The sequence below is a fragment of the Mugil cephalus genome, chromosome 20 (genome assembly GCF_022458985.1).
Source record: "Mugil cephalus isolate CIBA_MC_2020 chromosome 20, CIBA_Mcephalus_1.1, whole genome shotgun sequence".
Taxonomy (NCBI): domain Eukaryota; kingdom Metazoa; phylum Chordata; class Actinopteri; order Mugiliformes; family Mugilidae; genus Mugil; species Mugil cephalus.
Window position 1 is genome coordinate 21,372,919 of NC_061789.1, and position 13,541 is coordinate 21,386,459.

Genomic DNA, 13,541 nt, shown 5'->3' on the forward strand with positions numbered 1-13,541 from the left:
AAAAGCAAAATTTAGAAGTAAGGCTCTATCCTCTTTTAAAAAGTATATAAATAAATGGAAAACAACTAAAATAATAGGTACTATTCAGTGTTTAAAAATGAAATGTCTTAAATGTAAATTAATTTTAGTGCTAAAACTTATAATGATAAGTAAACAAATGGTGTGAGAGTAGTTCAATGTTCTTACTTGCTGTGAATGGGATTTGATGTAAATGCAACCCCCTGATATCCTGACTACTGCAGGGGCATCTCCACTAGGAAAACCAAAACTAAAATTACTCAACATCAACATTCAAGTCTTGCAGTTACAAGAGAAGTAAGCGCCGACGCATACAAGGCATTTAAGTCTGTCAGTCAACTTATTTTCAAAGTATTTTAGCACCATGAAGCAAAGTTTCACTGTCAGCACACTGTGAGGCTCCTGTGTCCTCATCACCACTCTGACTTCCCCATTTAGAAATGTTATGCATTCCACAGCCGAGCAGTGATAATCCTCCTCCAATCTAAAAATTATGTCATCCCAATGAGCACTTGTCGCTTTAGTCTGGAACTGGAACTGAACTCAAACAAGCTGCAACTCAGTTGAACTCTTCTTAAAACATTTTCAACATTTTCCATGTTTGTGGCTCTTGTGGAGTTTTTGTTTTTCTCTGACTACTTTGAGTCTGTGATTTTGTCCCATAGGCTTAGAGGTTAAGTAATAGTGTGACTTTAGTTTTTAGCTTGTTGTACATTGGTTTGGCTTTTAATTATTTTGCAGTACAAGTAGTCACTGGGTTGGTCAACTCTGCTTAAGGGTCACTGGCTGTCACTTGTAGCGAGCTTCTACTCTGAAACTGTGAAACGGCCGCATGCATGTGCACATGTCAATGTGTGACCTCCTACAGTTGTACTTTCCCTTGCCTCAGCCATTCTTTTCCCAGCTGACCATTCAGCTGTTGCCAACACTTGTGCACTTGATTACTGTTGCCATAGCTCAGGACTCAGCACACTGTTTAAGAGCCAGTAATGATTTTAATAAAATCCCTCTGCGCTTGTTAGACATGTAAACAAGATTAAATAAGTCAAAAGAGCGCCTCTTTATTCTTTTTTTAATACTGTGTATTAGTAGTGTAATGTAATGTTGCGAGCTTGGATTTCCATTAGGCACATTCTCAAATGTTGGGGAATTTAACACACACGGCCAATTGTACATATATTTTGATCTTAGATATTTGCACCAAATGTGTATTTGGTGCAAATATCTTTTGAAAATATATATAGTATGTCAGATTTATTGTGTTTATTGTGTGTGTTTATCTCAAAAAATATGTTGGCATAGGTGACCATGTAAATAGTAATGTTTGCAAATTAAATAGAGGAAGGATGCATCTCTTCCCTCTTTTGCTCAGTCCTTCGCCCTCAAGAATCGATCCATCATTCTCTGCCCCAAAAGCAAACAGCTCACATCCGCTCCTGTCTGAAAAGTGTTTGCTTCCTACCTATCTGTCACACCAACACAATTATGCTCCTCATTGAGGCATCCATCAAACGTCACACGTTCAATTACACAATTTATCACGGTCTGCACTTGTCCTACTCTCAATGGTCAAAGATGTGTGTTTCCTTTGGGGGCTAGAGGGCATGGCCCTGTCTACTCCAGATTCTAATGGCTGAATTTAACCATTTTTCCCTCTTTTCCAGGGGCCACAACCTAGGTCAGAAGGTCAGAAGGGGTTGGCCCAGTTGCCAAGGAGGAGTCAACCAACAAGACAAGACCCAGGAGCGAGGCACTGGTGTTCATTGGACTGTGCAAACAGCAGATCTGCCTCTCTGACCATGTGTTTGACAGCCCTGAGAGCAATGGGGCCTGTCCAGATTGCATTATCACAGCCCTATCAGACAAAATGCAAAGATCACACCACAACACACCCATTCAACACCAAGATTAAATGAACAGTTGACACGACAAGTTTTTGTTATTGGGATCTGTGAATATTTTACTTTCCGTGTTGTTTGAATGTAGAGAGCAAAATCTGACCCTTCCAAATAGTTTAAGTATCAATGGATGGCCATTGTTTCTGTAGTTCCATGTGTTTGTAAGAACATGTCCAGAGATCAACTTTCTACAAACTTCCAGTCACCATTGCATGGTGATGTCATGAGAAAGTTGTACCTCTGTTGCTTGTGGTTGCCATGGGGCTGCTGAAAATTTCAATGCAGACCCCAGTAAATTAAGGATGTTGGGGGAGGGGATGTGAAGGCAAGTAAATAAAAGTGCCATTTGCAGCATGTTTGCTTGATGTCTTTTCACCTGAATTTTGCTCTGTTGTTGGGCTGCTGGGCATTCTGAATCTCCCAGTAGCTTCTTGCAGCAGGACCCCCCACTCTAGAGTGCATTGGTGTGTTTGCTGAACGAATAGGGCGCCCCAATGCCGCCTCTGGGAGCCATGTGAGCTGACAGCAGCCGCATACATTGACTCATTGAGAAAGAGCGCGACATGGGACAAAAGGAAGAAGGAGACAGTCTTGTGAGGGCCCTGCTGCAGCACTAAATCACGAAAATAATTAGTCATAACATAGACATCAGCCAAGACACAAGAAGCTGTGTGATAAATCTTAGCTGTGTTCTACCATAGGTGTAAACTTTAACAGATTCTGGCTAGTGCAAATGTGTTTTTTTGAATGAATGTGATCGCAAACACTTCTGACATTTTTTGGACCAGCAACTAACCAATCCTGGTATCGAAACCATCTCATAAAAACAGTATCTGGTTTACCTCATGCACACATCCCTCTTTGATACCTGATATTTAGACATGCAGAGCCACGCTGTGACCACGCAATTACATTTTGCCAGAGATACCCAACACCCTGGTCGTTAATCCTATCAGGCAGCTTTGTTGAGGGAAGTAGGGGGGAAGGAACCACAAGGCATTTCATGATTGGGAAACTCATGACCCACTGGAAAATAATGAACATGCTGGGAGGTGACCCCGACTTTCTGATGTCTTGATCTCTACCTGTCCTGAATCAAAAACTAAATTGCATTCAGACAATACTGTTGAAGACGGACAATTTAGATAGGCTAGACTGCATATTATAAATAAATAAATAAAGTTTTGGCTGCTGCGACAAAGTGAGTGCAGTAGTAATTCCCTTTTAAGCCAAACTGCATCGGTAAGGTTGTAGAATAATTAATGAAAAGAACAGTGAGAAACCAGAGTGTGAGACTGTATAAAGGTGGGGCATGCTCAAAGAGCAGAGGTATGCTATTGGACATACAGTGAGGAGAAATAGATGCAGCAGTGGTTAGCATGTATTAGAAGATTAGAAGGAACAGTGGCAACGCTCAGAAACGGATGTGATGCACAGTTCACTATTATGCAGCAGCATTGAAACACAGATGTGTTTGGCATGAGCAGTATTTGTGAAAACTGGATTTCCTGTGACTGATCATGCTCTGACTATTGCTCATAAACCAGCAGAGATTAAACTTTCATAAGGTCAGCAGAGTTTTGGACAAATGAAACCAAACCGAAGTAGCCCGCATCAGAAGATAACTACCACAGTGGCTCCATGGTCGAATTCTAAATGTGAAATCTAATAAAAACATCTTAAGCATTTAAGGACTGCATCTCAGAAATGTCAGGGCAGCATTGTGTCAGATTGGCGGAGCTGGGACTGCAGCTGCAGAGCGAGTTGTGACTCAGTGTGGGTGGTGGTGATCTGGCTGCTGGGGAGGTGTGTTTATGCGTGCTGGGGTTAGGGCCACGCGCACAGTGCAGGCATACACACAAGCACATAAGCATACACACACAGAAAAGCCACAGAGGCTCTATTGATTCCAGCTAATCAAGGCAGCGGTGTGGGGGAAGCTGCACATGCGTGTGTGAAGTCAACACATTCCCCACATTCCAGCACTTCCTAAAGAGGCATAAAATATTAGCCACTATACTGAGCTCTGAGGCTCTCGACTGCCCCTCTCTCCCATCCTCTCTCTGACTATGCACTTGTCCATGCCATGGAGATTTTTTCTGGCTCTTTTTAAATTCCACCCCCAAGCTGGCTGAATCTCACACACACACGTCTGGTTTAGACTGATCCTTCTCAACTGCTATTACAACAAACTTGGGACTCGCCCATGATGTTTCAACTGATTGCATGTGTGCAACAGATTAACTCGGCACACCCTCATGAATCTAAATCCTCCTGAAGAGTTATGCACAATGTGCTTGGATAGTCAGTAAATCACAGAACATTCCATATTAATGACAATAAGTGAAAAACAAGACTGCCTGTAGATTACGGGTGTACCTCATTCAAAGGACAACACTTTTTTCATTTAGATAAATAGATAGATTTGTTTTTATTTTTTTTAGATACTCCGTGAACTGTGAATCTTTTGGATTTGAATATAAGGCTTGCCCACTAATGTGTTATTATTAAATCCCTATGGTGTGATTGTACTTTCTTGATTTAAGTGGTAACTGAATAATAATATTAGTGTTTGTGTCTCACACACACACACACACACACACACATATATATATATATATGGTTCATTATAATGGAAGAAGTTTTGCTAAACGTTCATTCCTTTTCTGTGAACTTTCTAGGTATATAAAAGTAATTGTAGCAGTCCTAGGGAAACGACGCTACAGCTGTTTGGCCATAGAGAAGGGAGAGAAGGAGCTCTGACTGCCAGGACAGCTGTACCGGTGATAGAACCACCAGCCAAGCAATGCCCTCTGACCCTCCTCTTCCTCCTTCTCCTCCACCTCCCAGCTCCCGGTCTTAAAGCCAGAGTGAAAAGGTTCACAGTAAGGCGTCATTACCATAGAAACTCTGTTTGCATTTCCCAGTGAGCAATTCCAGGACCTCTGGCTTTCAGATGGAATTCAGTCAGTTCAATGCACAGTGCTATCTGGAAAAGCAGTTGTCTATGTCAGGCAACTTACTGAAAGACATTCTAGGTACGGTTCTGTTTAAGTGAAAGACGCGAGGGAAAAAAAGCCTTGGCTATGAACTAGTTCGCAGGCTGCATTATCCGGTGTAGCACAGCCAAGGGCTCCAGTAACCCGATTGGTTCCTTGTGTTTTATTTAAGGTGATGAAAATGAAACGCTTTTATTTGAACAGAGAGCTTGGGCAGAATTATACATGCCAATCAAAATTAGGATTGTGGTTTCTTTACGCTGCATGCCCGGTCACAGGGCTGTATTCAGGTCTGTCTCTAGTCCTCTTTCTCATACTAGACTGCTGCACTCGAACAAAGAGGCCTTTCACATTGACCTTGACACACGGCCACCCCATCACCACAGGAACCAACCCAGAGGAATCCACCCCTACTCTCTAATGTCAATCTCTCGGTATCCCTGGCAGACCTCTCAGCTCAAGGCTGAGGTGAGGAGGCTTATGCACATCGAGGCAGTACTTTTATTGCAATGGATAGTAGCATAATGCTAATTCTGTAATTTTATTGATCACACTGTTCATTTTTTTTGCTAGATAAGTTATTTTTATTTTACTTTAATTTAATCTCATTTTATTTTATATGTCTTGTGGTTTTTATGAGTGTCTACTTTTATATGCAACAAAGCTTCAGTGACAAAATAATTTTCCTCGTGGATCATTAAAGTCTGTCTAAGTCTATTGTTACATTGCTATCCACAACATTCACTTAAGAAAATGTTGGTTGTATCTTTGTCAAAATGAACTTAATTTAATTAAAATTTTCTCATCAGTAACTCTGGTCATTTTAATTTATTTATTTTTAAATTGAACAATTGTTTAGTTCCCAAAATGTTTTGTAAATGGTCCCTAAATACCATTCAGATTGTCAGAGTCTAAGTTGATGCCTTCAAATGCCATTTTGATTGACAAAGAGTATAAAATTCAAATGAATGAAATTGATCTTTTAACAAATGTGTTAATATAATTTACTGTTGATCATCTGATGGTTAATGAAGTTTGTCACGGAACTAAGTCTATAATATACACCGACTCAGAACATGTGCAAGGGAATAAAAGCTTTTATTCTCATGGGCAAAAAAATTGGTGTTTGTTTTTTTTGTTTCTTTTCCTCAATTGTACAGCCTGAAAAAAAAACGACACAGAATTCAGGCGTTAAATTGCAAAGCATTTTTTTTTTAAACAAAATAGGATTTATACATTTCTGCCATAAGAAATTAACTCGAAACTGTACATTAACTTTTTTACAAAGCAAGCAGAGGCTCAAAATGTACACAATTCATTCACATACTATACACATAAAAAACACATGGAGTCTGCTACATTTAAAACCTTGCGGTTCCTTGTGTGCGAGAAAGGCAGTCCTAACACATTCCTCGTTGCATCACGTTGACCTCTGAAAACAGAGTACTGCTAGTATGCTGCTTGGCAACATTCAGGAGCTCCATCTATTGTCTCTCAACAGTTTCGAGAAAGTTCTGCCACTGGGCCAGTCTGTCAGTCTCTTTCTCTCCTCAGAATAAACACTTGGTTCCAGCTCCCCTCCCCACTCAGTGACGGCTTGTTCTGTTTCAAAGCATGGGCAGGTAAACCAGTCAGTCAGTGTCCATGTGACAGGGGTTAGTTCCCTGCTGCTCTGCCTCATAATACAACCGTAGGAAGTCCTTGTAGCGTGGGGCGCAGCCCATCCAGGCCTCCCCAAACCTCACTGTCCCAGTGAATAGGAAGTCGCCCTCCCCAGATCTCACCCCACACTGAAGGGGCATCTTGATGTGGCCTATCCAGCTCCTTGCCCTCGCAACCCCAGATGTAAAGACCTGGGTCTTCTGCCTGTAGAGACGACTGATCTCCACAGTCACAGATGAGTGCTCCTCTTCCTGCTCCACCTTCTTAATGATGCCCCGTGCCACTGAAAAACACAAACGGGAACACAAGATTTCAGCACTTCTGACAGCTGTACTTGCTACACAGAATGATATTTTCACTGGATATTTCTGGCCACCATACATCAGCATACAGTCTGAGTCTTTATATCAGAGCAATGTTACTTACCAAAGTCGTTGGTGCAGACTGCTAGGAGCATCTCTTGATCACTACAGGGCTGACAGGGTGCTAATTGGAAAGAAAAAAAGAGAGCAAACAGGTTCAGAAAAAAAAAAAGCAGGGCACTATAAACACAAACACAGAAGTGCATGATTATCCTGGCATACTAGTCATGCAGGATGGCAGGTCCGTGGATTTCCAGTTAAGTACCTCTTACACAATTACACAACTGAGGCTGGGCCAAACACACGCATTTTCCTTAGAATCATTGTGGGTTCACAAAGACATAATGCCTTCCCCAGCCTACCTGAATGCCTAACCCTACCCCAGCTCTACCTCTAACCCTACAACCAGGTCTTAACCCTTAGAGTTAAATCACGGAACCACACAAAGCAGGTGAACATCACCAGTACAGTTTTTCCGTGACATATAGGAAATCAGAGGCACACAGACATAATGAGAGTGTGTGTGTGTGTTTAATGTGCATAGTGGCTGTCCAGTCAGGCTCCCCTGTCACAACAGGAACTCCTTGACACTCCATGACAAACACGGACCAGATGAAAAGGCTAAGGAGTGCAGCAAGACGAGTTAGCATTACAGGCCTGCTGGAACTATTTTTTTTTTTTGTTTTTTTGAAGTGAAAATCAGTTCAGAGTTAAGGCAGATAACGGTGTGCCCACTTCATATACAATTCACATTACACAGGTCATGGGGGAGCAAAGAGGGTAAATAATCAGGTGACTAAAAGTGAATTGAATGACACAGCCTCTACCTAGTGTTTAAAGGTTTCCCCCAGGCAACATATCCCGTTTGACTAGTGGCTGTAGAGCTGCAGCAGCCTGTCTACCTCTAGACGGTTTTATAGCAGGAGAACGGGCACTAAATGAGAGCCATCAAGTCAGTGATTAGTTGACTCAGGTGGTGCTGTGGCTTGCCTAACCAGAATGCCTTTATTAGCCCAAGACCTGCTGTGGTTTAACTGGGTCCGAGAGTGGCACTTGGGGACAGGTGGGGAGAGAGGGAGGCGTGGGTCATAGGGAGGGGTGTAAAGTCAGGAATGGGCTATGGGTGGGGCAGGAGTTGTCGTCTTTGACCTGTTATATATCAGATCCGAAATATTAACTGGAAATACTTCATTATGGACAAAAAAAGAAAAATGCTAATTGTGATTCTTTTGGTAAATAATATGTGCACCCTCCATCAGCTTGTGCAAAGTTTTAGCATATTTTTAACAGGCTGGTTTTGAAGTGGAGGGTGCAGGGGGGAGGGATATGAATGTTTAAGGTCAGCTAGTGTAGCAACACAAGGTGCTGCTACATCACTAGGGAGGTCATGGGTCAAACAGCCACAAACTTGGATGACTGAGGAACAGCTGGAGAGCCGAGAGACTTCAGAGAGACCGACCTCACCCAGAACCTGGAGTCGAGTGCATGCTCATTTTGAAGCGAGCCTGCGTTCAGCCATGGCGTCAAGCAGAGCAGAGCAAAGGGCCGAGGCCTAAACCCAAGAGGATTTTTTTTTTCTTTTCTTTCCTCCAAAGCAGAGCTGAACGGGGCTCACATGTCAAACATGAAACAGAACCACAGGAATGGGCTAAGAGCCGAGTCAGCATCTCTCCCTGGCCCATGCACATGCAGCACCGCTCTGATCGGAACCACTTCACAGAAGCAGAGAGGGATGGGGGATGGAAGAGTGGTAACGGAGGGGTGGAGGGGCACACACAGGGTCCCTGCAACATCTGGGCCCAGATGCATTCCACTGTAATGGAGCGCAACTTGCTAATACCGCTCAGCAGAGACAAAAACCACTTCAAACTGCCAGGAAGTCAGAGGGAAGATAGATGAAGGGGAGACGAAAGGAAAGGAAAATACTAGAATGATAAATAGACAAGAAAGAAATTAAGAGGTAGGAAACAGTGAGGCTGAGGGCAAGGAAAGGGGGAATCATTTAAGTGGGTTGAAAGGAAGGTTGAGGGAGTGACAGCAACAAAAGAAGAAGTAGGGGGAAAACAAGCCTATATGCTCCTAGAAGTACCTCCCAACATCTGGACAGAAATACATTCCAACTTGATGTGAGCAACTCAATCCCAGCGCAGCGGGTCAGAGAGAAGAGGACGGGAGAGGAGAGGAGGAAGAAAGAGAGAAAAGACGACAAGAAGAGGCAAAGGAGCAATCAATCCGCCCTTCCAGGCGGAAGATGACACGAGACCACTGTCTCTGTGAATCATCCCAGTGCAATCTCAGGCCACATTACACCACCAGATATACTACAGGGCTCAGCCGAGCACACTAATGTGGTCAAAACAACTTAACGCTCCCTCTTCAACATTTAACCCTCTCCCACTCTCTGCTGCTCCAGATAATGACGCAGGATGTGGATATGTGAACCCGGAGAGCCCTAAAAACAGATGTGGGATTGATACTGCTCATATTTTGCTTTAACTGGAGAAAAAAAGAAAAAAAAACAGAGTTGCTTGCACAGTTGCGCAGCTTGAAAATGTGCAGGTTTGGCAGGTACGCAGCGTGAAAATAGATGGCTGTTTTTCCATTGGGGGCCTCTGTATGGCTGTGCCCCTCCACACACAAGCCATCAAAAAAAAAAAAAAAAACTATGAATGGCTACAGTATATTATTGTTACATCTGAATAGTTGGGAAATGAGCTTAGAGACGATTTTAACATTTTATCAGAAAACCTCCAGCTTGGAATTTGATGTTTTAATATGCACAGTAAGAGCTTGAAAAGAGTATCTTTCTAACACCAGAACGTACAGACAATGCTACTAGAAAAATTGATTTTGGCTTTAGAATTTGCAGTGTGTTGGAGCAAATGTTAAGTTTCCAACAATTAGAGTCCAGCTTAATAAAAGTTTCCACCAGTAGATGGCTGCATTTAGTGTACAGCACACACCACAGGGACAAAGAACAAAAGAAACTCAGTTCTACATGGAATCAATCTAGCAAATCTGCAGCCCTTTAACATGGCTGCATGGATAAGTTACAAAGAAGTAATCTGCAGAGGTATTACTAAACTGGTAATACACCACAACAAAAACGGATCTTACCACTAAGTGAGTGTGCCTCTGCCCTGAGCCTGTCGCTGACCAGCTCGTACTGGAACGCTGTAATCCGCCGGCTGATGTCCATATGCAGGACGGCCTCAATGAACAGCGCCCCCTCTTGAATGCTGAAGCAGTGCACCTTGCCCCGAGACTGGTCCTGTTCACGCAGCAGTAAGCGCAGCTTGCCGTTACGGTCCAGGTAGATGTTTGTGCCCGTGGAGTCTATGGAGGGTTTGATGCAGACGGAGAGCCGAGTGGCTGCGGGAGAGGCTGTGTTGGGTCGGAGGTTGACGATGATGGCCCCTGTGGGATAGAGCCACTCCAGAGAGCCTTGAGAGCAACGTAGGTACACCTGCTCCACGTCTCTGGTGTGGCCTTCGTGGGTCAGGCCACTAGAAGAAAAGAGAGGATGATATGTCAACAGGAAAGTGAAAGGGAACTATACAACAAGAGAACTGAGAACCTTAATGTTAAAGCGCTGATGTTAAATATTTTATTCTCAAGCCTTTTTTTCCTAATGAATTTATTATTCATCTAACAATCATTTTCTGTTCTCTTATAGTTTGTATCAACTAACGAAGGTGAAAACCTCAGGCAGACTGTAAGGACATCAGACCACATTCCTCCTAAAGCATTAAGGCCATGCGCAAGACTGGCTGCATGACCAGTCACGAGCCGAAGCAGCTAAAATGACCTCAGCTCCAACACACACTCCTTACACCGCATTGTTCCACTTTGGCAAGCAAGCTTTGGCAAAACACACACCACTGGCAGACTGCCTTTGGGAAGAGTTTGGAGGCAGAAATGGATGAATGGAGGAACACAGGGGCTTCTGGGTAGACAACACGCAGCAACAGTAGCTGGGTCTGCTGCATGCAAGTGCAAATGCAGGTCACGCACCGAACCTCCCATTGCTTTCAAGCCACCAAAGAGACTGGAAGAGACTTGTCCGGGCAACACTTTGGACTCTGGCGCCAGCATGACCAGATGACTCCCTCCAGAACTTAATGCCTGGTCAGGGTTTGAAAACTTCAGTCCGTCAGTCATTCTGTGGCAAAGCCAGAGGCAGGAAGCCATCAGCAGTCTACCAACATGTGCATGCCAAGCTAGTGGTCGGACTCTGGAGGAGAAACGCCCAGTTTCCTGAAAATGAGATGCTGAAATTCAGATCTGCCGTAGATCTAAAGTAACCCATGGCACATGCTGAGCATATGCAGCCCAAGCCCCATAACCAGGCTCTCCTCAGCGTGCCTCTAATTAAGTCCTCTATAACTTCATCACTTCTGCATGCAATTAGAGGAGATTAGTCAAGAGTCTCCCTAATGAACAACAGATTATTGGTGGAAAGCTCAAAGTATGGCCTGCCCCTTCTGACTGGAGGATGAAAAACAAACCACACCATTTGAGGCACAGCTCTGAAGTGCAAAACAGATTTCGACAGATGTTTGTTGGGACGCGAGACGTTTCGCTATAAATATATATGCTGCCTGAGGTTTAAGAATCCGTTAAAAACATTTGAAAAAAAAAATATAATTCAGAGCTGCATTTAATGCTGTGAGATTTGTACATAAATAAGCATAAGAAAAGCTTGTGAGAGTGTGTGAGAGAGGCTAATTTATTCAAACATTTGATTCTCGGATGGTATATAATTTGCATTTACGGTTTTAAAACTTCAAAATTCATGTATTAATAAGAGTTACAATGATTATTGTTATTGTTATCTTTTGGTCACATTATTTTGTCACTCATTCATAAATGTGGTACAACTTGACTCTTTCTACATTTTCAATACTTTATCATACTAATACTCTGTTTTTAAATCCTTTTTAGTTTGAAAGTTTAGTTCTATTTTTTTGGTGTTGTTTTTTTCAACACCTGGTTCACATCCAGGCTGAGTCTTGAGTTTCGGTCATTTCAGATGGCATTCATCCACACTCCACTCCGCTACAGCCTTTTTAGCACTACAACGCTGCCATTTAATAAACGGGTCCGTGAAGCTCACCTGCCCTTCCAGCTGCACTGGTCGCTTGAGTACTGGCAGAAAGAAATCCGACAGAGGAGGAGAAGAGGCAGCAGAGGGGCCAGCATCGGGGTGAGCATGTTTATCTCGCCTCACTTCGCCTCCTCTCGGGTGAAACTACGATCCGCCGCCGTCCTTCCAGCTGCGTAGCGTGTCCATGTGCCCCGGTCCGCTCCGTCCTGTCCCCCCGCGGCTTCTTCTTTTAGCTTCTTTGGGAAGGGTCGTGTGGATTAATTTGTGCCTTTACGGACGCTGCCGCGGAGCTCGGTACTGACAGCCCCCAGTAAAATGTGGAGTGAGCACAGCTTCGAATGAGCCTCGGCAGCCCTGATTGCTCTCCACGTCACACCCTATCCACAGCAGTTTATCACGGATGACGCGTTCAGTTGCTCAGCTGACGCTCCGATTTACGAGCTTCGCAGAACTAATCCATAGAGCTGGAATTCTGGAGCATAGAAAATAACCAATAACGTTTTTTGTTGTTGTTGTTGTTTTTTTTTGTTTTTTTTTTTTTTTACTACCAGCTTATAGACTACTAATAGACGAATAGTGATTAGTTTAAAAGCACACTGAAGCACAGCACTCTGTGACAGACTTTTAGTTGCAAATGATCAGTACACAGGTGCTATTTTAGTTTAGCGTGCATTCCTAGATAAGACTGAGTTGAGATGACCTCAGAAAATTTCCAACCTCCTCACTATTACTTTATAGATGTCATGTGATTAGTCGTTCAACTCGTCTGATATCAAGCGGGACATTTCTGACAGTACTTTAAGGTATCATAAAAGTTGTCGAGTAGAGAGCAAGTTTAAGGAAATGTTTTTCACATTTACACCCAGGCTAATTTAACAGACTAAACAGTGTATTCTGACAAACTAAGAGTCCGTTTAGAAGTCCCTCAAAAAGTCTTGGTTTTACCCTAGAATTTCTCTGACAATGTTCTTTCAGAAATAGGTGTATCAGTGTGGTTTGCGAATAAGATGTTAGAAATGTTATTATTATTGTTTTGCTGAATGATTGGAGGTCTGAGGAGGGTAATCTGAAAATGTTTCCAGACATGAAGAATATTTATTCTTGATTTCTTGATACATTTAATGTCACTAGAACTGATGCCGTAAACACATAAATATTTCCTTAATTGACCTCTCATGTGGAAATATTGCATTTTAACCCATCAATTTGTCCACACAGTAGTGTCTTTAATCTGAGCAGTGGGCTGCCACCTTGTGGGACCCTAGAAACAGTTTGGGATGTTAGGTGCTCAAGGTACCTCAGCCACAGACATAATGCCCCATTATACTCCTCTAACCACTTCTACTTGGTTACTCCACGACTCTGCCGTGTTGTTTTATGTGATATGGTGATGGTTCTATGAATAATGTCTCTTATTGGTAAGTCACACTTTTGCCATGATTGAAATTCTCCAACAGTTTATTTGTCTGGAAATCAGTAAAACTACATCCAACCA

General features: G+C 43.0%; 1 protein-coding gene across 1 annotated transcript; it reads right to left on the bottom strand.

Moving 5' to 3' along the window:
* Positions 1–6,106: 6,106 nt before the first annotated feature.
* Positions 6,107–12,669, bottom strand: metrnla (meteorin like, glial cell differentiation regulator a). The gene is made up of 4 exons (XM_047572515.1): positions 12,056–12,669; positions 10,057–10,445; positions 7,004–7,063; positions 6,107–6,860 (listed from the first exon to the last, which is right to left on the bottom strand). Exons 1-4 carry the CDS (start codon positions 12,151–12,153, stop codon positions 6,547–6,549), a joined length of 861 nt encoding a protein of 286 aa, XP_047428471.1. The 5' UTR covers positions 12,154–12,669; the 3' UTR covers positions 6,107–6,546.
* Between the last annotated feature and the right edge of the window lie 872 nt (positions 12,670–13,541).